Raw genomic sequence first — 24,301 nt, forward strand, 5'->3', positions numbered from 1 at the left:
TGTTTTGTGGCCTAACACGTGACTTATCCTGGAGAATGTTTCAGGTGCATCTTGAAAAGAATGTGTACTCTATTGTTTTGGCCTGGAATGTTCTGCATATAGGTTAGGTCCATCTGGCCTAATACATTGCCCAAAGCCGTTGTTTCCATGTTGATTTCCTACCTGGATGATCTATCCATCAGTGTAAGTGGGGTGCTTAAGTTACCTGACATTGTATTACTGTCAATTTTTCCCCTTATGTCTGTTAATATTTGCTTTATGTAATGAGATGCTCCAATACTGGATGCATAGATATTGTTATATCCTCCTGTTGGATTGATCCTTTCTCATTATATTATGTAGCACCCTTCTTTGTCTCCTGCTACTCTTTGTTTTAAAGTCTGTTTTGTGTGGTAGAAGTATCGCTCCCCCAGCTTATTTTCAGCTTCTGTTTGCATGGAATATCTTTTCTACCCCTTCACTTTCTATGTGTGTCTTTAGTTTGGAAACGAGTCCCCTGTAGTCAACATATATACAGGACTTGCTTTTTCATCCATTTGGTCACCCTATGTCTTTTGATTGAAGCATTTAGATCATTTACATTTAAAATGATTGTTGACAGATGTGTCCTCCCTTGCCATTTTATTCATTGCTTTCTGTTTTTTTTTTTTTTTTTTTTTTTTTTTTTTGTAATTCTTCTCTGTTCCTTTCTTTTTTTCTTGCTCTCTTTCCTTATGATTGATGACTTTTAGTGTTATACTTGGCTTCCTTTTTATTTTGGATGTGCCTATTATAGGTGCTTGGTTTGTGGTTAGCATGAGGTTCATATCCAGCCTCCTAAGTATACAGTAGTCTATATTAAGTTGATGGTCACTTAAATTCAAATACATTCTAAAAGAACTTCATTTTTACTCTTCTCCTTCACATTTTCTGTGTAGGTTGTCATATTTTACATGTTCATTTTGTGAGCACCCATCACCAATCTTTTAGATATAACTGATTTTACTATTTTTGTGTATCTATATTCATACTAGTTTTATTGATTATTCTACCTTTACTGTGTGCTTGCTTTTCCTCATAATTTTTTTTCCTTTCATAATTTTCTTGTCAGTTTATGCTAACTTTTTATGTTTTTAATGATGTTAATTAGCATCTTTTTACTTTTATGCACAGAACCTCCCTTAGCATTTCTTATAATGTAAGTCTAGTGGTGATGAACTTCCTCTGCTTTTGGTGATTCAGAAAGTATTTATCCATTTCTGAAGGACAGCTTTGCTGAGTATAGGACTCTCAGTTAACAGGGTTTCCCCCTCCCATTCAATATTATGGCTATGTCATCTCATTCTTGGAGGGCCTGAAAAGTTCCCATTGAGAAAACTGTTGATTGTTATTAAGGTTCCCTTGTATGTAACTTACCTCTTTTCTTTTGTTGCTTTCCAAATTCTTTGACTTTTTACAACTTAATTATGTCTCTGTGTAGCCATATTCAGGTTCTACCTATTTGGTATCCTTTGTGCTTCATGTATCTAGATATTCATTTCTCTTCCCGGGGTAAGTTTTTAGCCATTGTTGCTTTAAATATATTTTCTAACACTTTCCTCTCTGGAATTTTCATTATATAGCTGTTATTTCACTTGAGTACCAGAGGCTTTCTTCACTGTTTTTTGTTTGGTTGGTTTTGGTTTGCATTTGTTTTTTCTCCTCTGGACAATTTTCAATGTCCTGTATTCTAGGTTACTGGTTCTTTCTTCTGCATGTTCTAGTCTGCTTTTAGAGATCTATTGAGTTCTTCCCTTTGGTCACTGTATTTTTCAGCTCTAGGGTTTGTTTCTTTTTATGTTTTCTATTTCTTTGTTGAATTTTTCTTTTTGTTCATGCATAGGTTTAATTTTGTTTAGCTGTCTGTTTGTTTTGACAAGTTACTAAACTTCTTTAAGAGAATTATTCTGAATTCTTTATCTAACAGCTCATATGCCTCCATTTCTTGTAGGGTAAGTTTTGGGAAATTGATTCGTTTCCTTTAGTGGTGTCATTTTACCTAATGTTTCATGATCCTTGATTCTTCAGATTGGTACCTGTACATTTTAATAAGTGGTCTCCTCTTCCACACTTTATAGGTTCATTTTGGCAGAGATGGTTCTTCACAATTCAGCTCAGTTTGGGTTTCTGGATGTGTCTGCCAGTAATTTTGGGGCAGGTGGGGCCCACCTTTGGATGAAGCCACTGCCCTTATTCTAGGCTGAGGGTGGGAGTAGATATTAACAGGTAGATAACTGCTGGCTTGGCCACCTGCATAAGTGAGACTGTACGATGGACTCGTGTTTGCCTGGGTTCTCTGGTTAGGCTTAACAGACAGTCATGACTAGGTACCATCTGTAGTAGGTGGGCTATGAATAAGCTCCTCCATCTTGGCAGAGCAGCAGGATGCACCCCGGGGTCTGCATAGCTCATTGTTTGGGGACTTAAATTAGGCAAGACTATGCATTGAATTCATTGGCCAAACAGGGCCACTAATTTACTGTACAGATGGGAAAAGCCACAGGCAGTGTTCCATTCAAGTGCCATTGTAAGCAGGACTGTTGGATGGGATATCAGCTTTCTGGGATTTTCTTTAGGTTCCTGGCTGAAAGATGTATTCAGCAATGGGCAGGGCTGTGAATGAGTTTCCATACTTGGGTGTAGTGGGTGGACAAGCTCCAAGGCCAGTAAGTCTCTTTATTTGTGGTCTTGACTCAAGACAACACTTCTCCCAAACCCAAGCTCCTGGCCAAACAGACCTCCTTGCATTATTCTTTAGACTATTAGCTCAGCCTGCATGCCCTCTGCTTGAGAATATAGGCTATACAACTTCTAGGTGTTCTAGTTCACCTCTTTGGTCAGCAATGCCCAAAAGCTACATTCAGCAATGGACTGGGTTTGACTCCACTCTCCTGCCTGACCGAGTCAGACTGGGCTCCAGCTACCTGCCAGCTATCCTCTTTGTTGGAGAACCTGAATCATGCAGACCCATACACCACCACATTCTCTGGTTAGACTGTGTCACCAGCTTCATCCTGCAGATGGCAAACCACAGGTAGGGACGACTGCTTGGGCATTGCATGAAGGAACTCAGTCTGCTAGATCTGAATGTTTATTGTCACCATGCTTCCAGCATTCAGATTCCCAGTGATCAACCCATAGATCCTCCTGCAATCCCTAAGGTGAACCAAAGTGGGGACTCCAAAAAAATAAAGTGATCCATAATGCTGAGGAAGCTAGATTCCTACCCTGAGCCCTCTTTTCCCCAAGAAACCATAAGTTTGGTAAAGACCTGTCTGTGTGCTGTGCCAGCCTGGAGGTGGGGGTGGTATAGTCATCACGTAGCCATTTCTCTTACCCTTCCAATGTACTTTGTCTTCGTATCTGTGGTGCAGTAAGTACTCCAGCCTCACTTTGTCTTCTAGAATTCTCTGAGTCGTGTCCAGTCCATGAACAGCTTTTAGTTGTTTTTAGAATATCAGGAACACCTATGCCATCATCTTGGTGATGTCATCCCCAATTGCTACTTTTTATTATAAACCTTGTAGAATCATCAACTTTTTTATATAATGACATGCATAGCTTAGGAAAAAAATAAAAGTATAAGTTCACTAAAATAATTATTAGTCATCCACTAAGTCTCATTAATTAGCTGACAAACCAAGTTTCTCAAACCAGCACAAAATTGTCATTTCTTTAACAGTCTGTAATACATCCTCAATAAAAAGATGTTAAATACAGAAAATAATGAGCACTTGAGCACTACTCAAGGTAACATCATTAAAAATTTTTGTATAATCTGATTTTTTTTCTAGGTATTTTTTTCTAACAACTTAGTTCATAACCCACCGTGGTAATTTGTGCCTCATGTTCATTTCTAAAAATATTAGAACTAAACAGGAGGAAAAAATCATTTGGGAAGAAAAAAAAAAGTCAACCTCTCACTACTCATAATGTGGCAATTCAGTATGTATACTCAACTGAAAAGAAAGTCAATGACATCATTTTCATGCAAAAAAGTAGAAAAAATGAGTAATTTCTTTTAAGAAGCAGCCGTGCATGGTATATTAAGAGCAAAGTACTGGAATCAGTCTACCTGGGTTTAAATCCTGCTTTACTGCTTCCTGGTTGTGGAATAGACACAGTCACAACTGCTCTAAACTTCAGTTTCTCTGTCAAATAAAAATTATGATAATGTCTACCCACTACTCTTGCTATAAGTACATATAAAACAGCACAGTACCAAGCACTCAGTAGTGAATGCTCAGTAAATGTTGATTATTATTACTTAAGTTATTATGACTAATAACCATCCAGAGCATGAAACTCACACTACAAAAAAATATACCAGACAGGATAAACAAAGGGCTCTTATAAAACCTTACACAACAGGTTATCGGTGTGAGAGGAAGGACAGGAGGGAAGCCTCTACTCTCTGGAGAGGCTTAGTAGACACTCAATGTTTGTTAAATAATGAATTGTGGACACACTTTAATGGCAAATCTTAGCACTTCTGGAGTGGCTTGGTGATATTATGACTTTGGGATTAAGAAAAGGTTGTCTGGGTAGGATAACAGCTATTTGAGGGTGATTCAGCAGGTGGAAACTATCAAAATCAGCGTGCAGGAATAAACTCAGAATAGAAGTCTTGCGTGGCACCACGCCTCCTGAAATATGTGAATTAATAAGGTTTTGAAAAACTGTATTGGGTGTCTGAGAGAGGGAGAAGATAAAGCAGGAAGCTTTGAAAAGAAAGCTTGGGAGCGATAGAAGTGTTCAATGATAATACAGATCTCTTGTAATTGAGAGAATCCTTAAAGGCATTCCAATTTAAGGGGAGATATTGTCATTTATTTTGGAATCGGGGTGGAAAAAAACCAGAACAGCTCCTCTGTATAGAAGTGAATATTCCAGGGGGAAAAGATTAGTTCAAGACGTGTGTTATTTGATCTTCCTGTGGAATACAAACACGGTAAGAAATCCGTAAACACAGGCCAAATGACTTTCCTCTTCTTGGTCTTTCTTCTAGGGAGATATATAAACTGGTGGGGGGCCGGGGTAGGCATCAAGGAATCACCAGGGTAACAGAGCTCTGGCCTCAAAATTTAAGAATCCAATCTTAGTTCTGCTACTGATTAGCTAGACAGTCACACTTTATTGCCTCAAGTTTCTGATCTGTAAATCGGGGTTGTAACAACCTCAAAAAATGTCAGTTTAGTCAGGGCATAGAGACCACACCAGACTTCTGTTTTTCAGTAGAGAGACTAATCAACTAGGTATAAAAATTATTAATAGGGTATAACTAAAGAGGCCAAGAATACACATTAAAGTATGGCCAAGGAAACAACTATCAGAGCACCTCCACCCCAAAGGGTAGAGCAATAAAGGGAAGAGAGCAGAATTGTTAGAATTTAAAGGTTTAAGAGGGAGGACCACAGAGCTGACATTCAGCTCTCAGAAGAGGTGGTGCTGTATTTAGAGGTGGGCCCCAATGCAGCGAAGACTCTACACCCTGACAAGTGAATGCTTGAGGGTTAGTTCATATCTTGAGGTGGGGGCACAATAAAACAACTTCTGCAAATATTAGAACAACCGCAAACTGGATTCACCTGCTTACTATACTAGAAGGGCCTGCCCCTGCTGGAACCATGTGGACAGAATAGGAAGCATGCTGGAAGGGGCAAGTCCCCTCTTTCTCCTCTGGCCTTTCAGTTTCCCTTTCATGCCTCTCCCTCCCACGGCAGAGCCACGCTGCGTGCTCCCAGCCCCACCATCACAAGGTGCTATATAAAGGATAGGTTTGGGGGCACCTGGGTGGCTCAGTGGTTGAACATCTGCCTTCAGTTTAGGCCGTGATCCCAGGGTCCCAAGATCGAGTCCCACTTCACGGGGAGCCAGCTTCTCCCTCTGCCTATGTCTCTGTCTCTCTGTGTCTCTCATGAGTAAATAAATAAAATCTTTAAAAAATAAAAATAAATAAAAGGATAGGCTTTCAACTGGAAGAGAACTGCTTCACACCCAGTACAATGCCCACAAGAGAGAGAGAAAACAGCCTGCCTGCCTGTCTTTTCTTACAGGTCCTTTGAAATAGGACATCTCCATTATACTAGAAGACAGCTGGGTAGGGGACCTAAGGAGGTGAGCAAGTCAAATATGCCCTCATCCAGAGCTTTCAATAGTATCTGCGCAGCTTGGAGAATGTGACTCCACGCAAAAGAAGGTAGAAGAGTTTGCTTTGGAGGACTGCAGTGTAGCCTGAAACAGTTTACGGTGGTCTTAGAGTCAAAAGGTCTAGTCCTGACTCACCAGCAAAACTCTTTGGACCTCAGTTTCCTTACTAGATACCAAGGTAGTGTGATTCTATGTAAACTTGGCTTTTTAGAGGGGCTAGTGTGTTTTGTTGTCTTCTTACCCATTCCCTGGCCTCTTTATAAACATAAATCTTAAATTGTGATTAGGTTTCAAGATCAGCAAATAAGGGGGGGGGGGGATGTCATATGTGGTCAAACCTGCCTTGAAATATGCCATTTGGGGGTGCCTGGATGGCTCAGTCTGTTAAGCATCTGCCTTTGTCTCAAGTCATGATCAAAGGGTCTTGGAATCAAGTTCTGACTTGGGCTCCCTATTCAGTGGGGAGTCTGCTTCTCCCTCTGCTCTTGCCCCCATTCATTCTCTTTCTCTCAAATAAATAAAATCTTTTTAAAAATATGCCATTTCGAAACCTACATATAACCTATCATCAACGCAGCCAGATTATCCTCCAGAGTTGGAACAACTTTCTCAAAAGATGAGTACCAGATGAAGTTGTTAGATTGTTAAAGGCTCATGTTGTATAAAAAATAACATGGATCACAAAATGCTAGACTCCAACTCAGCCAGCACATGGGAACTGAAATCTATATATACATCTTAGAACTTGTTCTCACATGTGTTCTACAGTCCCTGAGAATGGCAAGAGCTATTTAAACAGTAGCATTTACTCCACCCTTTCTTTGTTTTTTTGTTTTTTTTTTTTGAAATATGTGTACAACACCCACCAGAATGACTAAAATGAAAAAAAAAAAAAAAAGTACTATTGGTGTTATAGGACAACCAGTACTCTCCTACATGGCTGGTAGGAATTTATATTGAACAATCCCTTTTGGAAAATGGTTTGGTAATGTTTACTAAACCTAAATCTGTGCCAAATCTTATAATCTAGTGATTCCCCCTTGCATACATACCTACCAGCATTCATACTGTATAATTCTATAAGTTCAATAAGTGAATATAATCTATGCTGTTAGGAGTCAGGATAGTAGTTACTCTGAGGGATTGATGAGGGAGACAGGAGCAGAAGGGAGGCTTCTAGGGTGCTGCTAATGTTTTGCTTTTTTAATTGAAATACATTTGACATATACATTGCATAAATTTAATGTGTACAGCATGTTATTTTGTTACATTGTATACTGTAAAATGATTGCCACTTCTATCACATTACATAATTATCTTTTTAGTGGTTGGAATAATTAAATTCTAGTCTCTTAGCAAGTTTGTTGCTTATAATGCAATATTGTTGTCTATATTCATTATACTGTGCATCACATTTCTAGGGCTTATTTACTACTACTAAGTTTTCACACTTAAACATCTGTCTTATCCCTCCATTCCTTGGTAACGACCATTTCACTCTGTTGTTACAAGTTTCATTTTTTTTAGTTTGCGCATATAAGTGATATCATGCAATACTTGTTTTTCTCTAACTTATCTCACTTAGCATATTTTACTCAAGGATAATTCATGTTGCAAATGGCAAAATATCCTCCTTTCTCATGGATGAAATTTATTCATGTATGTATTCAGGAATTTATATACCTAATTTTCTTTATTAATTCATCTATTGATGGGCACTTAGGTCATTTTTATATCTTGGCTATTGTGAATAATGCTGTAATAAGCATGGGAGTAGCTCTTCAAAATCCTGTTTCCATTTGCTTTAAACATTTACCTGGAAGTGAAACTACTAGATCCATATGGTAGATCTATCTTTAAATATTTGAGGAAGCCCCATATTGTTTCCCATAGAGGTTGAGCCGATTTGTATTCCCACCTACAGCTTTATAGGGTTCCCTTTCCTTCCACATTCTGGCCAGCACTTGTTACCACTTGTCTTCTTGAGAATAGTCATTCTAATAGGTGGGAGTATCTCACTGTGCTTTCGATTGAATTTCCTTGATGATTAGAAATGTTGAGTATCTTTTCATGTACCTGTTGGCCATTTGGCTACATTCTTTGGAAAAATATCTATTTAGATCTGCCCATTTTATATTTGGACTTTTTGTTGATACTGATTTGTATGATTTTTTAAAATATATTTTGGATCAGTATTAACCCCTTGTCCAATATATGACTTGCAAAAATGTCTTCTCATTCTGTATGCTCCCTTTTCATTTTGTTAACTGTTCAACCTGTGCAGAAACTTGTTTGATGGAGTCCCACTTGATTTATGCTTTTTTTGTTTCTGCTTTTTGTGTCATATCCAAAAAATCATTGCCAAGACTAATGTCAAGGACTTTCTTCTCTATGTTTCTTTTTAGGAATTTTATAAGATTAAGTCTTTGATCCACTTAGAGTTGATTTTAGTGAGTAGTGTAACATAGGGGTCTTATGTCATTGTTCTGCATATTTTTCCAACACTATCTGTTGAAATAACTATCCATTCCCCACTGAATATTCTTGGCTCCGTTCTCATCTGAGTTGACCAGATATGCAGAGGTTTAATTCTGAGCTACTCTCTTCTGTTGGTCTAGGTGTCTACTTTTATGCCAGTATCATACTGTTCTTATGATTATAGCTTTGTAGTATAGTTTGAAGTAATTAAATGTGATTCTTCCACCTTTACTCTTTCTTCAGAATTGCTTTGACTATCAGGGTCTTTTGTTGTTCCTTACAAATTTTAGAATTTTAAAAAAAAAAATTTCTGTAAAGAGTGCCATTGATATTTGGTGGGTATTTTATTAAATCCATAGATGGCTTTTAGGAGTATGGACACTTTAACAATAATAATTCTTCCAGTCCAGTAACATGGACTTTTTGAGTCCATGGGAATGGACTCAAACATTTGAGTCATGTTTGATTCCCTTCAGCAAAGTCTTGTAGTTTTTATTGCACGCATCTTTAGCTTTCTTGGTTAAATCTATTCCTAAATACCTCATTGTTTTTGATGCTATTGTAAATGGGATCGTTTCATTTAATGAGGAAACATCTGAAAAAGAAATAGTGTATAGAAATGCAACTGATTTCTGTATGTTGATTTTGTTTCCTGCAGCTTTACTGAAATTGTTAATTAGTTCCAACAGTCTTTTGGTTGAGTCTTCAGATTTTCTGTATTTAAAATTACATCATCTGGAAATAGCATCAGCTTAACTTTTTCCTTCTGATTTGAATGCCTTTTATTTCTTGGTCTTGCCTAATTTCTGTAGCAAAGACTTCCAGTGCTATATTGAATAGAAGTGGTGAGACTGGGCACCTTTGAAAAACTTTCAATTTTTTTCCCATGGAGTATGATGCAGTTGTGGGCTTCTTGTAAGGACTTTTCTATGGTGAAAGATGTTCCTTCTGTTGAAGGTTGATATCATGACAGTATTTTGTTGTATGCATTTTCTGCCTCTATTCAGATGATCGTGTATTTTTTAGTTTTCATTTAATTAACATGTCTTAAATTTATTGATTTGCATATGTTGAACCATCCTTGTGTCTAAAGGATAAATCCCACTTGGTCATGATGTATAATCCTTTTGATGTGTTCTTGAATTTGGTTTGCTAATATTTTGTTGAAACTTTTGCATCTATATTCATCAGGGATATCGGTCTACAGTTTTCTTATGGCGTCTTTATTTGGTTTTGGTATCAGGGTAACGCTGGCCTTGTAGAAGGAGTTTAGAAGTATTTCCTTCTCCTCAAATTTTTGGAGGGCTTGAGACTGATTAGTGTTAATTCTTCTTTAAATGTCTGGTAGAAATCACCAGCAAAAGCTGTCAGGTCTGGGCTTTTTTTCTTTTGGGAGCTTTTTGATTACTTATTCAATCTCTTCACTTGTTAATGAGCTGTTCAGATTTTCTATTTCTTCATGGTTCAGTCTTGTTAGGTTGTGTGGCTCTAGAAATGTATCAATTTCTTCTAGATTATCTTTGTTGGCATATAATTTTGCAAATGTCTCTTGTGATTCTAAGTATTTCTGTGGTATCTGCTGTAATGTCTCCTCTTTCACTTCTAATTTTATTCATCTTACCTTTTATTCTTAGTCAATTTTATCCTTTTGAAGAACTAGCTCTCAATTTCATTCTTTATTATTTTTTTGGTCTGTTTCATTTATTTTTGCTGTAATCCTTATTTCCTTCCTTCTAACTGGGCCTAATTTGTCCCTCTTTCTCTAGTTGCTTGAAGTTTAAAGTTTGGTTGTTTGAGATATTTCTAATTTCTTCATATATGCACTTGTCACCATAAACTTTCTGCTCAGAACTGTTTTTGCTGCATTACATAAGTTTTGATATGTTGTATATCCATTTTCATTTGTTTTGAATAATTTGTCTCCCTTTTGATTTCTTTTTGACCCATTGGTTGTTCAGTATGTGGTGTTTACAAATATATTTCCCACATATTTGTGTATTTTCTAGCTTTCCTCTTGATTATTGCTAGTTTATACCATTGAAATCAAACCAACTACCTTCTCTGACCACGATCTTCTTAGATGTGCTGAGATTTGTTTTGTCTTTTGTCATATGATCCGCCATAGAGAATATTCTGTGCACATTTGAAAAGAAAGTATATTTTGGTTACTAATGGACAGAATGTTCTATAAATGTCTGCTAAGTTCTAACATTACCTTATTGATTGGGTGACCTATCTATTGCCAAAAGTGGGGTATTGAGCCACACTTCAAAACAAATGAACTTGAGTCCCCTACATTATTGTATGGTTGATCAATTCCTCCTTTTAAATCCTAATTTGCTTAATATATTTTGGTGCTCCAGTGTTGGGTGTGTATATATTTATGGTTGCTATATATTCTTCATGTATTGACCCTTTTATCATTATATAATGACTTTATCTCTTGTAACTGTTTTTTGGTTTTGGCTTGAAGTTTACTTTGTCTGATAAAAGTATGGCTATTCTTGCTTTCTTTTTGTTTTCACTTGCGTGGAATACACCCTTCCGTCTCTTCATTTTGAGCATATGTGTGTCTTTAGAGATAAAATCAGTTACCCTGTAGGCAGGGTTGGGCTTTTTTCTTAAGAAAGAAATCTGGCACACCTGGGTGGCTCAGTGGTTGAGCTTCTGCCTTCCGCTAGGGCAGGATCCTGGAGTCCTGGGATCAAGTCCTGCATCAGGCTCCTCGCAGAGAGCCTGCTTCTCCCTCTGCCTGTGTCTCTGTCTCTCTCTTTCTTGTTCTGTCATAAATAAATAAATAAATAAAATCTTAAAAAAAAAAAATCCCTCTAGTGACTTTGTGCCTTTTGATTGGTGAATTCAATCCATTTACATTTGGAGTGATTATCAATATGTAAGGAATTATTATTGACACATTATTTTTTTCCTTCTGGTTATTTTGTAGCTCCTTTTCCCTCCCCCTTCTGTTTCTGCTTGCCTTTGAGCACATCACAGGGAAAACCACCAATTTACAATTTCCCCCTTATGATTTGTGATTCTTTTCTAGATTTTTGCTTTGTGGTTACCGTGAGGCTTACATAAAACATCTTGCATATAAAATGGCTTTTATGCCGATAGCAACCTATCTTCATTCACCTGTAAATTTTCCACTTTTACTTCTCCCTTTATATTTTTGATGCTACAATTAGAATATAAAGGTTAAAATAAGGAGGATTAACAAATTCACAGCATAAAAAGAATTGTTTAACACCATTAATATAGTTTTCTAATGTTTACCTTCACCAGAATTTTCTGTATTTCATGCTTTTTGTTGCTAATTAGAATCTTCTCATTTTTTTCTTGCAAGGCAAGTCTAGTGGTGGTGAACTCCCCCAGCTTTTATTTATCTGGCAAAGACACCCTTGAGATATGAAGGGAGTTTCCCAAAGTGTTCTTTGCTGGCATTTTATATCTTTCGACACTTTGAATATTTCATTTTACTCTCTCCTGGCCTGTAGAGTTTCTGCTGAAAAAGTCTACTTCCTTCCCCCTGCCCCCAGAAGGTCTCTTTGCATGGAGATAATAGAGTATTCCACTAGTGTTGTCCACCTGTATGTCCAATTCCTTCCCCAGGTTTAAGAAGTTCTCAGATATTATTTCCTTAAAATCTGCCCCTCTTGTCCTCCTCTTCCTTTTTCTCTTCCTCTTCTTTTTTGAAAAATGGCATTTTTGTTTACAACTCTTTAGTTCAATTAACCTTCTGAACTTCTACAACAGTTTTATTTCCTTCTACTTTTTGGCTGTGTATTCTCTGACCATCTTTTCATATGGTAACAATTTTACAATATTTCCCCTATAGAATGTAAAGAATAATTCAGTCTTTTACCAGACTGATTGACATTCTTTAGATCGTAATTTTACTTTTTATATCTTTTAAGTTTTTAAATTCCAATTGGTTAATATACAGTGTTAAATTGATTTTAGGTATGCAATATAGTAATTTAACACTTCCATATATCACCATTACAAAAAATGCACTCCTTAACCATCATCACCAATTTCACCCATCCCCTCCTGGAACCATCAGTTTGTTCTCTACAGTTAAGCATCTGTTTCTGGTTTGCTTCCCTTTACTTATTTGTTGTTTCTTAAATTCCACAAGTGAGTGAAATCATATGGTATTTGTCATTCTCTGACTTATTTTGCTTAGTATAATAATCTCTAGCTCCACTCATGTTGTTGGAAATGGCAATATTTCATTCTTTTTTATGACGAATATTACGCTGAATATGTATATAGCACATCTTCTTTATCACCAGTTGATGGATACTTGGGCTGTTTCCATAGTTTGGGTGTTGTAGATAATGCTGCGATAAACATGGCAGGGGATATATCACTTTGAATTAGTACTTTTGTATTCTTCGGATAAATATGTAGTGGTGCAACTTCTGAATTGTCAGTAGTTCTATTTTTTAATTTTTTGAGGAACCGCCGTACCATTTTCCATAGGAGCTGCACAAGTTGCATTCCTAATAGTGTGAGACAGTTGATTCCGCTTTCCCCACATCCTCACCAACACATACTGTTCCTTGTGTTATTGATTTTAGCCATTCTGACAGGTGTAAGAGGGTATCTCCGTAGTTTTGATTTGTATTTCCCTGATGATGAGTGATGTTGAGCATCTTTTCATGGGTCTGTTGCCCATCTCTAGGTCTTCTTTGGAAAAATGTCTGTTCATGTCTGCCCATTTTTAATTGGATTATTCATTTGGGAAGGAGTGTTGAGTTTTATAAGTCCTTCATATATTTTTGGATACTAACCTGCTATGAGATGTGTCATTAGCAGATATGTAATCTCCAATTCCATAGGTTGCTTTTTAGTTTTATTGTCTTTCATTGTGCAGATGCTTTTTTTATGAAGTTCCAATAATTTATTTTTGCTTTTGTTGCCCTTGCCTCAGAAGACCTATCCAGAAAGACATTGCTAGGGCTGATGTCAGTGAAATTACTGCCTGTGCTTTCTTCTAGAATTTTTATCGTTTCAGGTCTCACATTTAGGTCTTTAATCCATTTTGAGTCTATTTTTGTGTATGGTGTAAGAAAATGGTCCAGTTTAATTCTTTTGCATGTTGTTGTCCAGTTTTCCCAATACCATTTCTTGAAGAGACTGTCTTTTTCCCATTGGATATTCTTTCCTGTTTTGTCAAAACTTAACTAAGCATTTAATTACGGGTTTATTTCTGCATTTTCTTTTTTGTTCCATTGATCTACCTGTTTTTTTTGTGTCAGTACCATAGTGCTATATGTTTTGATCACTGTAGCTTTGTGGGTTTTTTTTTTTTTTTTTATTAATGAAAGATACGGGGAGGGGTGTGTGTGTGTGGCTGAGACACAGGCAGAGGGAGAAGCAGGCTCCACACAGGGAGCCCGACATGGGACTCGATCTGAGGTCTCCAGGACCAGGACCTGGGCTGAGGGTGGTGCTAAACTGCTGAGCCACCAGGGCTGCCCTCACTACAGCTTTGTAATATAACTTGAAGTCTGGAGTAGTGGTGTCTATAGTTTTGCTTTTCTTTTGCAAGGTTGCTTTGGCTATTCAGAGTCATCAGGGTTCCATACAAATTTTAGGATTATTTGTTCTAGCTCCATGAAAAGTGCTATTGATATTTTGATTGGGATTACATTAAATGTGAAGATTGCTTTGGATAGTATAGACATTTTAACAATATTTGTTCTTCCAATCCATGAGTATAAAATATTTTCCATTTCTTTGTATCATCTTCTGTTTCTTTCATCAGTGTTTTATAGTTTCCACACCATAGGTCTTTCACCTCTTTGGTTAAATTTATTTCTAAGTATCTTGTTTTTGGTGCAATTGTAAATGGGATTGAGTCCTTAATTTCTCTTTCTGCTGCTTCATTATTGATGTATAGAAATGCAACAGATTTCTGTATGTTGATTTTGTATCCTGCAATTTCACTGTTTTTATGATAAACATAAATGGATGTTCTACTTTGTCAGATGCTTTTTCTGCATCTACTGAAATGATATGGTTCTTATCCTTTTAGTAATGTGGTGTATCACACTGATTGATTTATGAATATTGAAACACCGTGTTTCAATATTCATAAATCCTGACAACTCAGGAATAAATCCCTTTGATTATGGTGAATGATTCTCTTAAAGTATTGCTGCTAGTTTATTAATAATTTTTGCATCCATGTTCATCAGGGTATTAGCCCGGAGTTTTCTTTTTTAGTGGTCTTTATCTGGATTTGGTGTCAGGGTAATGCTGGCCTCATGAATGCATTTGGAAGTTTTTCCTTCCTTTTCTATTTTTTGGAGTAATTTGAGAAAAATTAGGTATTAACTCTTCTTTAAATGTTTGGTAGAATTCACCTATGAAGCTGTCTGGCCCTAGACTTTTGTTTGCTGGGATTTTTTTTTTATTATTAGTTATTTAATTTCTTTGCTGGTTAGTAGTCTGTTCAAGTTTTCTATTTCTTCCTGTTTCAGTTTTAGAAGATTGTATCTTTCTAGGAATCTATCCATTCTTCTAGGTTATCCAATTAGTTGGCATATAGCTTTTCACAATATTCTCTTATAACTTTATTTCTGTGGTGTTGGTTGTTATGTCTCCTCTCTCATTTGTGATTTTATTTATTTGGATACTTTCTCTTTTCTTTCTGGTAGAAACCTGCCTCCTGCCTGGAGGTTTATCGATTTTATTAATTTTTTTCAAAAAACCGGCTCTTGGTCTCATTGATCTGTTCTATTGTGTATCTTTTAGTTTCTTTGTCATTTATTTTGGCTTTAATATTTATTATTTCCTTCCTTCTGTCAGCTGTAGACTTCATTTGTTCATTTATTTGAGATTGTCCTTGCTTCTTGCTATATGCTTCCCTCTTAGGACCACTTTTGCTACATCCCAAAAGTGTTTGACCGCAAGTGCCGTTGCGGTCATAGATGAGTGATACTGTGTTTTCATTTTCATTTGTTTCCATGTATTTTTGTAATTTTATTATCTGGTTGACCTATTCATTTCTTAGTAGCATGTTGTTTAACCTCCATATATGCTCTTTCCAAATTTTTCCTTGTGGCTGACTTCTAGTTTCATAGCATTGTGGTTAGAAAAGGTGCATGGTAGGATATATTTTAATTGGTTGAGGCCTGAGTTGTGACCTAATATGTGATCTATTCTGGAGAGTGTTCCATATGCACTTGAAAAGAATATGTATTCTGTTTTAGGATGAAATGTTCTAAAAATATGTTAAGTCTATTTGATTTTTCTCATTGAATCTAATAGCAACCATAGGATTTCTTCACTTTTAAAAAAATCTTAGTTCTTGTTTCAAGCCACCTATTTTCTTTCATCTGGTCTATCCTGTTACCTATGCTCTCTAATGCCATCTTTATCTCATTCATTGAATTCTTCATCTCCGTAACTTGTTTGAAATTTTTTTTAAAAAGAACTAATGTCTTTGGTAAAGAACTATTTATTTCTGAGTTCATTGAACTGCCTGAGTTTTCTTGTAGCTTGAATTTCTTCATAATGGCTATTCTCAATTCTATGTCAGATCACTATATTCTGTGCCTTTGAATTTGGTTGAAGAATTATCATTTTTTAGTAATACCGTATTTCCTTGATTTTTTTTGTGTGTGTGTTTGCTACTTCAAATGCAAAAGCAGAGGTGCATATCCTTTCTTTAGTAAAGAATTTGTTCACTTCAGCTGTTATAATTCAAAATGCTGACAATTAAAAGCGTTTCTTTTGTGTCTCCGAGGTGATCCTAGAGCTCATGTGTTTGGTTCTCCCCTGGGGGCTAGAGACTGCACTCAGCAGCACCCAAAGGGAGCTGAAAGAAGGATCAGGGAGGCGTGGGTTTAGCATCTGGGGCTTTGCAGGTGCCCACGACTGATAGAGGCATTCTCCAGTGTGGGACTCCAAGAGGTCCATAGGTGGACCTCCTGCCAAAAGCCAGAAGTGGACAGCAGGAAACATTTCTTCAACACTCTTTGGTATCTTTGTTGGCCTCTTTTCCTTTTCTTTCTTTCATCTCAGTCATGGAGATCTCTCCTCCAAAGATCAGGGTCCTACTGGAAAGAAATTGGTCACTTCAGCTGCAACCCCTACAGGAGGGCAGCCATTTTTGCTTTCCATTTCTTCTAGCAGCAAGGTAGCCAATGCTGCTGACAAAAACCAGTATATTGCCATGTTGCCCTGGAGAGAGGGGCACCTGGGTTCCTATATAACTGTACCCCAACAGTCAAATATGGATGATGGTCCTGTAAGACCAAAGAAATGACCAGGAGATAGTGAGTGAAACACAGATTTACTGGGGAAACTTAAAGGGAGTCCAGGACTGGCTGACTGGAAAAGCATCCACCGCTAGAATCTGCGTGAAGCAACCAGCCTAGCAACTATCTGTAGCTCTTCTCCTCCTAGCAGGCCAGCATTCTAAGATCAAGGTCTGCCACCCAGACATTCTTTGTTACAAAGAAGATGCTCCGGGTTGGCCATTCCCAGAGCCCCTGACTTTGAATGCTAAACAACACGTTCTTCTGTATCTTCTGCTTAATGGGAATATAGAAGGAGAATGGGATCTGTATATTCTCAAGATAGTGATTAACAGGGGCAATCAGGATGTGCTTATATAAACCAGCCATCTAGCATGTATAGTTCCTCTTTCTCCTCTGCCTCCAACCTCCTCCTTGTCCCACTGGAGGACATGCTGGGATCTTCCATCAGGCTGGCTTAGACCGCTACAAATTCTCTGTCTCCTGTGAGTGTCCACCCAGTTGTGTACTCTCCAGGTTCCCCTTTCCCCCCCAATCATAGCAAGGGGAGAGGGATAGGCTCACTGACGCCCTTGGGTCCACAGTCTCTTCCAAGATCCTATCCACCTACTTTCAGATGCATGGGTGTATAGAAATTTCCCAGGTGTCCTGGTATAATGTGCAGAGGCACTTTTGTTTGATTTACATCTAACTGGACATCAATAACCAAAGGTAAGAATAAAAAGGATTCATACCACCATAATGCTGATGCTGACTTCATTCTAGAGAAATCAAGGTTGTGCTTCTTGATCTGAGTGCTGTTTCCATGAAAGTAACAAATTTACAAATTTTTATAAACAACAAAAAATTTAAACATGCATCAAGCTCTACAGTTGGACATAGGTATACTTATATATGCAGGACTTCAATAAAAGTTAAATGTGATTCTATTCTACTTTAGGGTATACAACCAAAAGAAATGAAAGCAAGAAATCCGAGATACACACCTATGTTAATTGCAGTATTATTCACAAGAATAAGGTGGAAGCAACCCAATTCTCCATGAAAAGATAAACAAAATGCTGCATAAATGTAACACTGGAATATAATGAGCCATAAAAAGAAGGAAATTCTGGTACATGCTATACCAAGGGTGAACCTTAAGGACATTAAACTAAGTGAAATAAGCCAGTCTCACAAATACTGTATAATTCCACTCCTATGATACCTCATTCAAGTAGTCAAATTGTAGAGAAGGAAAGTAGAATGATGGTTGCCAGGGACTGTGAGCAGTGAGGAATGGGGAACTATTGCTTAACAGGTAGAATGTTTCAGTTTTGCAAGATGAAACAAGTTCTGTGGATGGAATAGTAGAAATGGCAGCAAAAGTGTAAATGTACTTAACCACCTTTAAATGGACAATCCAATGGTATTAACACATTTTACCAGTGTTTTTTGAGTTTTTGAGTTAATATACACCCTTTAAGTAAACATATCTTAATGATGTTATCAACTTACCTCTGATGAACATTCCAAAAATTCACCCCTCTTCTCTTAACTGGGCTATTTTAAATCTTACCTTTCAAATCTGTTGAACACAAGAAGTAAAAAGGCCAACAGCAGACCCTTGCCAAGGAGTAAGGTGAGACATATCGATTTCCACTTATGCAGGACCACATACTAAAAATTGCTTGGATATCATTCCTTCTTTATACTCAAAACCCTCATGAAAGGAAAACGGATCAAACAGGTCTATCACCCTCACTTCACAGTGGGGGCATGGACCAAGAAAAAATAATCACAACCAAAAAAAAAATTCAAATTTTTGGATTCCATTTTCGAGCTGGATATCATCCTCATAGGACCCTCAAAAGATTGTTAGTAGATGTGAAAAGCAAATTTGATTTACAAATTCACATTATGCTCCTATTGTTTCCATAATAATATGCATTCTAGAATATAGATTTTTTTAATATGATAAAAAAAATTCACTTTGACTTGAAAACCTTTTATTTAATTTATACAAATAACTACTAAATACAAAAAGTAGATTAAAACAAAATAGTTATTTTTTTTCTGGCAGAGTTTAAATGCACATAATGGATAATTCCGAAGAAAATGCATTTTCCCCACAGCGTTCAGGACTAAAATTCTACTGAAATCTTTGCTTCTAAATCAGTAATATATTCGGTGGTGTCACATGGGTAATGGCTAAATACATTTCTGCATATGAACTGAAAAAAGTTACAGTCTACACACATACAAATGTGAAGCACTTAAAATGTGAATTTAACTGATAATAAAAGAAAAATGTCCATTTCAGAGTATAGTGTTAAAAACATTTCAGTAATAAAATCATAAGACCACATAAAAATAAGCTTTAACATATGCGCGAAGCAGTTTTGTAAAAACTGCTAAGTGCACAAGTAATAAATAATTTGCAAAGTTGTGTATAAACAATTCCTAATGTTTCAGCATCATTGTAAACATCAGCACATGTGTAAAATGCAGCAAAGTCTGACATTACATTTTGTTTTGCCAAATTGAATTCCTATTATCCAAAGACAGACCAGTGGAGTACGCAGCCAACGTTTTGGCAAGTTGGGTCTTTAAAATTAAGAGTAACAGTGCAAGTAAGGAATGCAAAGAATTCCTAGTGCAATAAAGAAGAGAAGCACAGGCAATATTGCTGATAAAAATTCACCACCTCCTTGAGTTTCCCATGGGGAGAGTCTAGGAGACCTGTGAAAGATATGCAAAGCCACTGTCTTAATGCCCAGATCTCTTTTAGGATTTCTCTGTGTTCCTCCAGTTCCCCTACCTTTGCAACAGTGTCTGTCCGACATTAGTCTCTGCAGTGTGAACAGTTTGTGAAATGCCCAGGTCACAGTCATTGAGCGAGGTTAGGGTGGTTTTGGTGTCTCCCCAACACACGGCTGGGTGGGATGTCTGCCTTGGCAAAGCAGCCATTTGCGGAGGGAGACAGATGGATTCTGTTCTGACAACCAGTCAGGCCAGCATTAGGTCCCAGCTGGACAATGACAACGTCAAATCTTCCTTCTTGACTCCATGAAAATGTCAACAGTCAGTTTTCAATTTGTCTAGGGAATTATCAATTTTGGTCAAAGTCTTTTTGATACGCAGAGCTGTGAGTCTTGCAGATGGATTCTGATACCAGCATTCTTTCATCAGCTTAGCCAGAGAGGTTAATGTCTGAGGAGAGAAAGAACAAAGACCACAGTGAAAAAAGTGGCTTTTTAGGGGCCCCAGAAACTTGGCAGATGTTGCATCAACAGATTTTGCAGAACTCTGCAGGTATTGGGAAGTCAGTAAGGTTACTTACTGTCATGTTCTTTAAACAAATAATCAAGGCCTTGACCACTGAAAAGGAGTCACTCTGGCCTTTGGACTCGTAATGCTACCAGCTGACTTTATGAGGTAAATTACACAGGATGGACCTCCTGAGGTCTTTTGGGTGCTAAAAGAGATAATGCTACCCCACAGTCCATGACTTCTGCAGATGGTGTCATATCCTGGTATTTCAGGTTTGCTGCTACTAAAGAGAAGCAAGAAGAGCCTTCAGTTGAACAACTTCTGATGGGAATTGGAGATATGCAGAGATGGAAAGAGGTTAGTCTTTTGTTTTACCTGTGAAACTGCAGCCCTAGGTCTAGTGGCATAGTCTTGAGTCTCCTGACTCCTAGAGCTAGTCAACAGTAGAAATTCTTGTGAATATTGTCATTTATTAGCAAGATCGGAGAACTTCACTCTTTCGATGAGACTATTTTGTAAGGGAGACCATTTTGTGAACCTACTTAACTAGGTCCAGGGCCCCTCTACATAGGGCAGGAAGCAACGGGCAGGGCAGATCACTCAGAAGCAACGTTATCTGCTCACCCTTGAGTTTCACCCTAGTAAAAAGGGGAAGACAGCTCGGAAACTAGGAAACCGGTGTGCTTACCGGGTCTGAGAACCACCTATTGGGTATGTTTGGCCTCTGTTGATCCACACAGACCACCTTTCTCATATCTTCAAAACTTGGGTCATTGGGGACCACATCGTAAAATGGTGGCTTGTAATCCTCCACAATACCTGCACACACGGACAAGAATTAGGTTGGTTAGCAAGAGCGCGGAGGTTTTCCCCAGGCCTTTATTGTTATCACAGATTATAATGTGACAGGAGAAGGACTGAACATCTTCCTCACTTCAAGGTAATTCTGAAAGCAACACAGTAAGTGGAGAACACAGTAATAATTATTCTTCCTCCAAATCTCTGCAGGAATTACGTTAGAAGAAAATGTGGCTACTACTCACGTAATTACACTTACTGACAAATGCTCCGTAATACCCAAAATGTAATTGAGGGCAAAATTCCTTTGATGATCAAAAAGTGACAACATTCTGGTACAAGATGGCGACCCAGGAAGACCCTGAACTCCTCCTTCATGGATACACCAGATCTATATCTATTTATAAAGCAGTTCCTCCTGAAGAAGAACGGGCGGCTGAATGAACAGCTTCTGTACAACAAAAGACCATAGAGAGAATGGCAAAAACATAGAGACATGGTAATGATGGGAACCCCCACCCTCAACACTGTGGAACTGCAGTAGTTCACTGAGGGGCCGTGAACAGGTTTGTCTACCTGGGGCACAGAAAAAATGCTGCAGTTCAAAAGACCAACTAGTATAAAAGATTAGCCCTTACAACTGCCACCGAATGGCAGGGGAACTGCTACGAGTCTCTCAGTCAGGGGCTGGTGAACACCACTGCTAGGTAGCCTTGATAGTGCAGACAAGAGCAGGGTCTGAGCACCACAGCTGGCCTACTGCCTCAGTGAGCCCCAGGTCCATGTCCCAACCAGCCCCAGCCATCCACCAAGGCAGCCACTTGCAGCACACACTAAGACACTCCCTGTCAGTGCTCACTATGGCTCCAGTCACCTTGTCAAGGTGACAGAGATACAAACTACCCAGGAACACTCCAGACCCACATCACTTCAGCTCCAAACAACTTGCCAGGGTACCACCAGTTTGTAGGGCCCTGGGACCCACAGCCTGCACCTAACCCAACAGGTTTCTCCTTCATGTAGCACCTCCACATAACCTGGCCTGTGCAACACTTCAGCTCCATTTGCCCTGCCAGGATTCCCTCTGCACAGAGCACCCTGGGATAACCTAGCTGACAGCTATTTCAGCTGTCCTGAAAGGATACCCTCTACGTAGGAGAGGGTCCCACAGCTGGCACTCTCTGACAGGAGAGCCCCAGACTTCTCAGTGCCCAATTCAGCTCTGGCCATCCAGTCAAGGCAGCCCCAGCACCCCCAGCTCACATCAGCCATAGCTCCAGCCAGCTAACCAAAGTCACCAGGCATAGTCTCACAGTTGGGAAAACCACAAAAAAAGACCATCCCTTCAAGTTTAGAATGAGCTTCTCTGCCTAATTCACAGAAACACTGAAAGCCACGCAAAGTGAAGAGATGAAGGAATATGCTCCAAAAGAAGGAATAAGATAATAGAAAAAGAAGTAAATGAAATAGAAATAAGCAATCTACTTCTACTAAAGAGTTCAAAGGGACAGTCATAAAGATGCTACCAGACTGGAGAGGAGAGTAGATAAACTCAGAAATAATTTCAATAAAGAAATAAAAAAACATAAGCAATCAGAATTGAAGACACAATAACTGAAATGAAATATACACTGGAGGGAATCAATTGTAGATTAGAGGATGCAGAAGAATCAATGATCTACTGGAGAGCAATCCAAGGTAATGGAAAGCATCCAAGCTGAACAGGAAAACAGAAGAAAAAATTTAAATATAAGGATAAACTAAGGCATCTCTTAGACAACATCAAAAAAAAAAAAAATCTGCATTATATGGGTCCCAGAAGGAAACAGAAAAGGGGCAGAAAATTTACTTGAAGAAATAATAGCTGAAAACTTTCCTAATCTAGGAAAAAAAAATAGACTTTTATGTCCAGAAGCACCAAAAGTCCTGAACAAAATGGAAACCAAGGTAGCCCACACCATGACAAATAATAATTAAAGCGTCAAAGAATAAAGGTAAGGACAGAAGCAAATAGTCACATACAGAGAAAACCCCAAAAGGCTGTCAGCTGATTATACAGCAGGAACTTTGTATATAACATGTCACTCCTTTCTCGCCTGCAAAATGCTGAAAGGAAAAAAACCTAAAGCCAAGAATATCTCTCCTTAAATTCTAGATGATAATCTTTCTGGGTAAAGAGTTCCCCAAACAAAAGTTAAAGGAGTTCATCACCACTAAGAAATGTTAATAGGACTTCTTTAAAGTGGAAAAGGAAAAGACTCCAAAAGTAGAAGAAAATTAGGAAAAAAAAAATTCATGAATTAAAAGTAAACACTTAAAAGCTAATATGAAGGTTAAAAGACAACAGTAGTAAAATCATCTATACCTAAAAACTAGGTTACAGGGCATCATAAAATAAAAATGTAAAATCTGACAACATACAAAATGAGGAGAATAAAGCTCTTTAAGAATGTGTTCAAATTTAAATGGCCATCAACTTAATACAGACTGCTGTATACTTAAGATGTTATATATAAATCTTATGGTAAACACAAAATAAAACCCTATAATAGATACACAAAAAAGAGAAAGCCAGGTAATGACTCTTAAAAAAGTCATCAGTCGGGATCCCTGGGTGGCTCAGCGGTTTGGCGCCTGCCTTTGGCCCAGGGCGTGACACTGGGGTCCCAGGATCAAGTCCCACGTCGGGCTCCCTGTATGGAGCCTGCTTTTCCCTCTGCCTGTGTCTCTGCCTCTCTCTCTCTCTCTCTCTCTCTGTGTCTCTCATGAATAAATCAAATCTTAAAAAAAATAAATAAATAAAAGTCATCAGTGATAAGGGAAGACCAAAAAGAAGAACTACAGAAACCAGAAAGCAATGAGCAAAATGGCACCACAGGGTACATACCTATCACAACTATTTCAAATGTAAATGTTAATCTAAATGTGCCAATCCAAAAACTTAGAGTGACAGAATGGATCAAAAAAGCAAGTCCCACCTACAGGAGTTGCCTGTAAGAGACTCACTTCTGACCCACTGAAAGTGAAGGGATAGAAAGAGATTCCATGCAAATAGAAGCCAAAAAAACCCACAAAAACCAGGGAAGCAATAGTTATCAGACTAAATAGATTAAAACAAAGACTGTAACAACAGACAAAGAAAAGCATTTCATAATGATAGAAGGTTCAATCCAACAAGAGCATATAGCAATCGTAAATATCTATACACCCAACACTGGAGCATCTAAATACATAAAGCAAATATTAACAGCCAAAAGGGAGAAATTGACAGTAATATGCCAATAGTACAGGACCTTACCACCCCACTTACATCAAAGGGTAGACCATCC

General features: G+C 37.9%; 1 protein-coding gene and 1 long non-coding RNA gene across 5 annotated transcripts in view; one reads left to right on the forward strand and one right to left on the reverse strand.

Annotated features, from left to right (window-relative positions):
* Positions 1 to 23,727, forward strand: part of LOC112674725 (uncharacterized) — a 116,436-nt gene extending 92,709 nt beyond the window's left edge. Inside the window, exons 3-4 of the long non-coding RNA XR_003145540.3 lie at positions 20,447 to 20,531; positions 21,183 to 23,727. This is a non-coding gene — a long non-coding RNA (uncharacterized LOC112674725). The remainder of the gene's footprint in view (positions 1 to 20,446; positions 20,532 to 21,182) is intronic.
* ACVR1 (activin A receptor type 1) overlaps positions 18,894 to 24,301 on the reverse strand; it is a 126,526-nt gene continuing 121,118 nt past the window's right edge. For all 4 annotated transcript variants that reach the window (XM_025471144.3, XM_049106069.1, XM_049106068.1 and 1 more), the window contains 2 exons: positions 20,863 to 20,993; positions 18,894 to 20,114 (listed from right to left, as the gene is read on the reverse strand). In XM_025471144.3, coding sequence (XP_025326929.1) covers positions 19,980 to 20,114; positions 20,863 to 20,993 — 266 coding nt within the window. In that variant the 3' untranslated portion in view covers positions 18,894 to 19,979. The remainder of the gene's footprint in view (positions 20,115 to 20,862; positions 20,994 to 24,301) is intronic.

Source organism: Canis lupus, chromosome 36 (assembly GCF_003254725.2).
Source record: "Canis lupus dingo isolate Sandy chromosome 36, ASM325472v2, whole genome shotgun sequence".
NCBI classification, from domain to species: domain Eukaryota; kingdom Metazoa; phylum Chordata; class Mammalia; order Carnivora; family Canidae; genus Canis; species Canis lupus.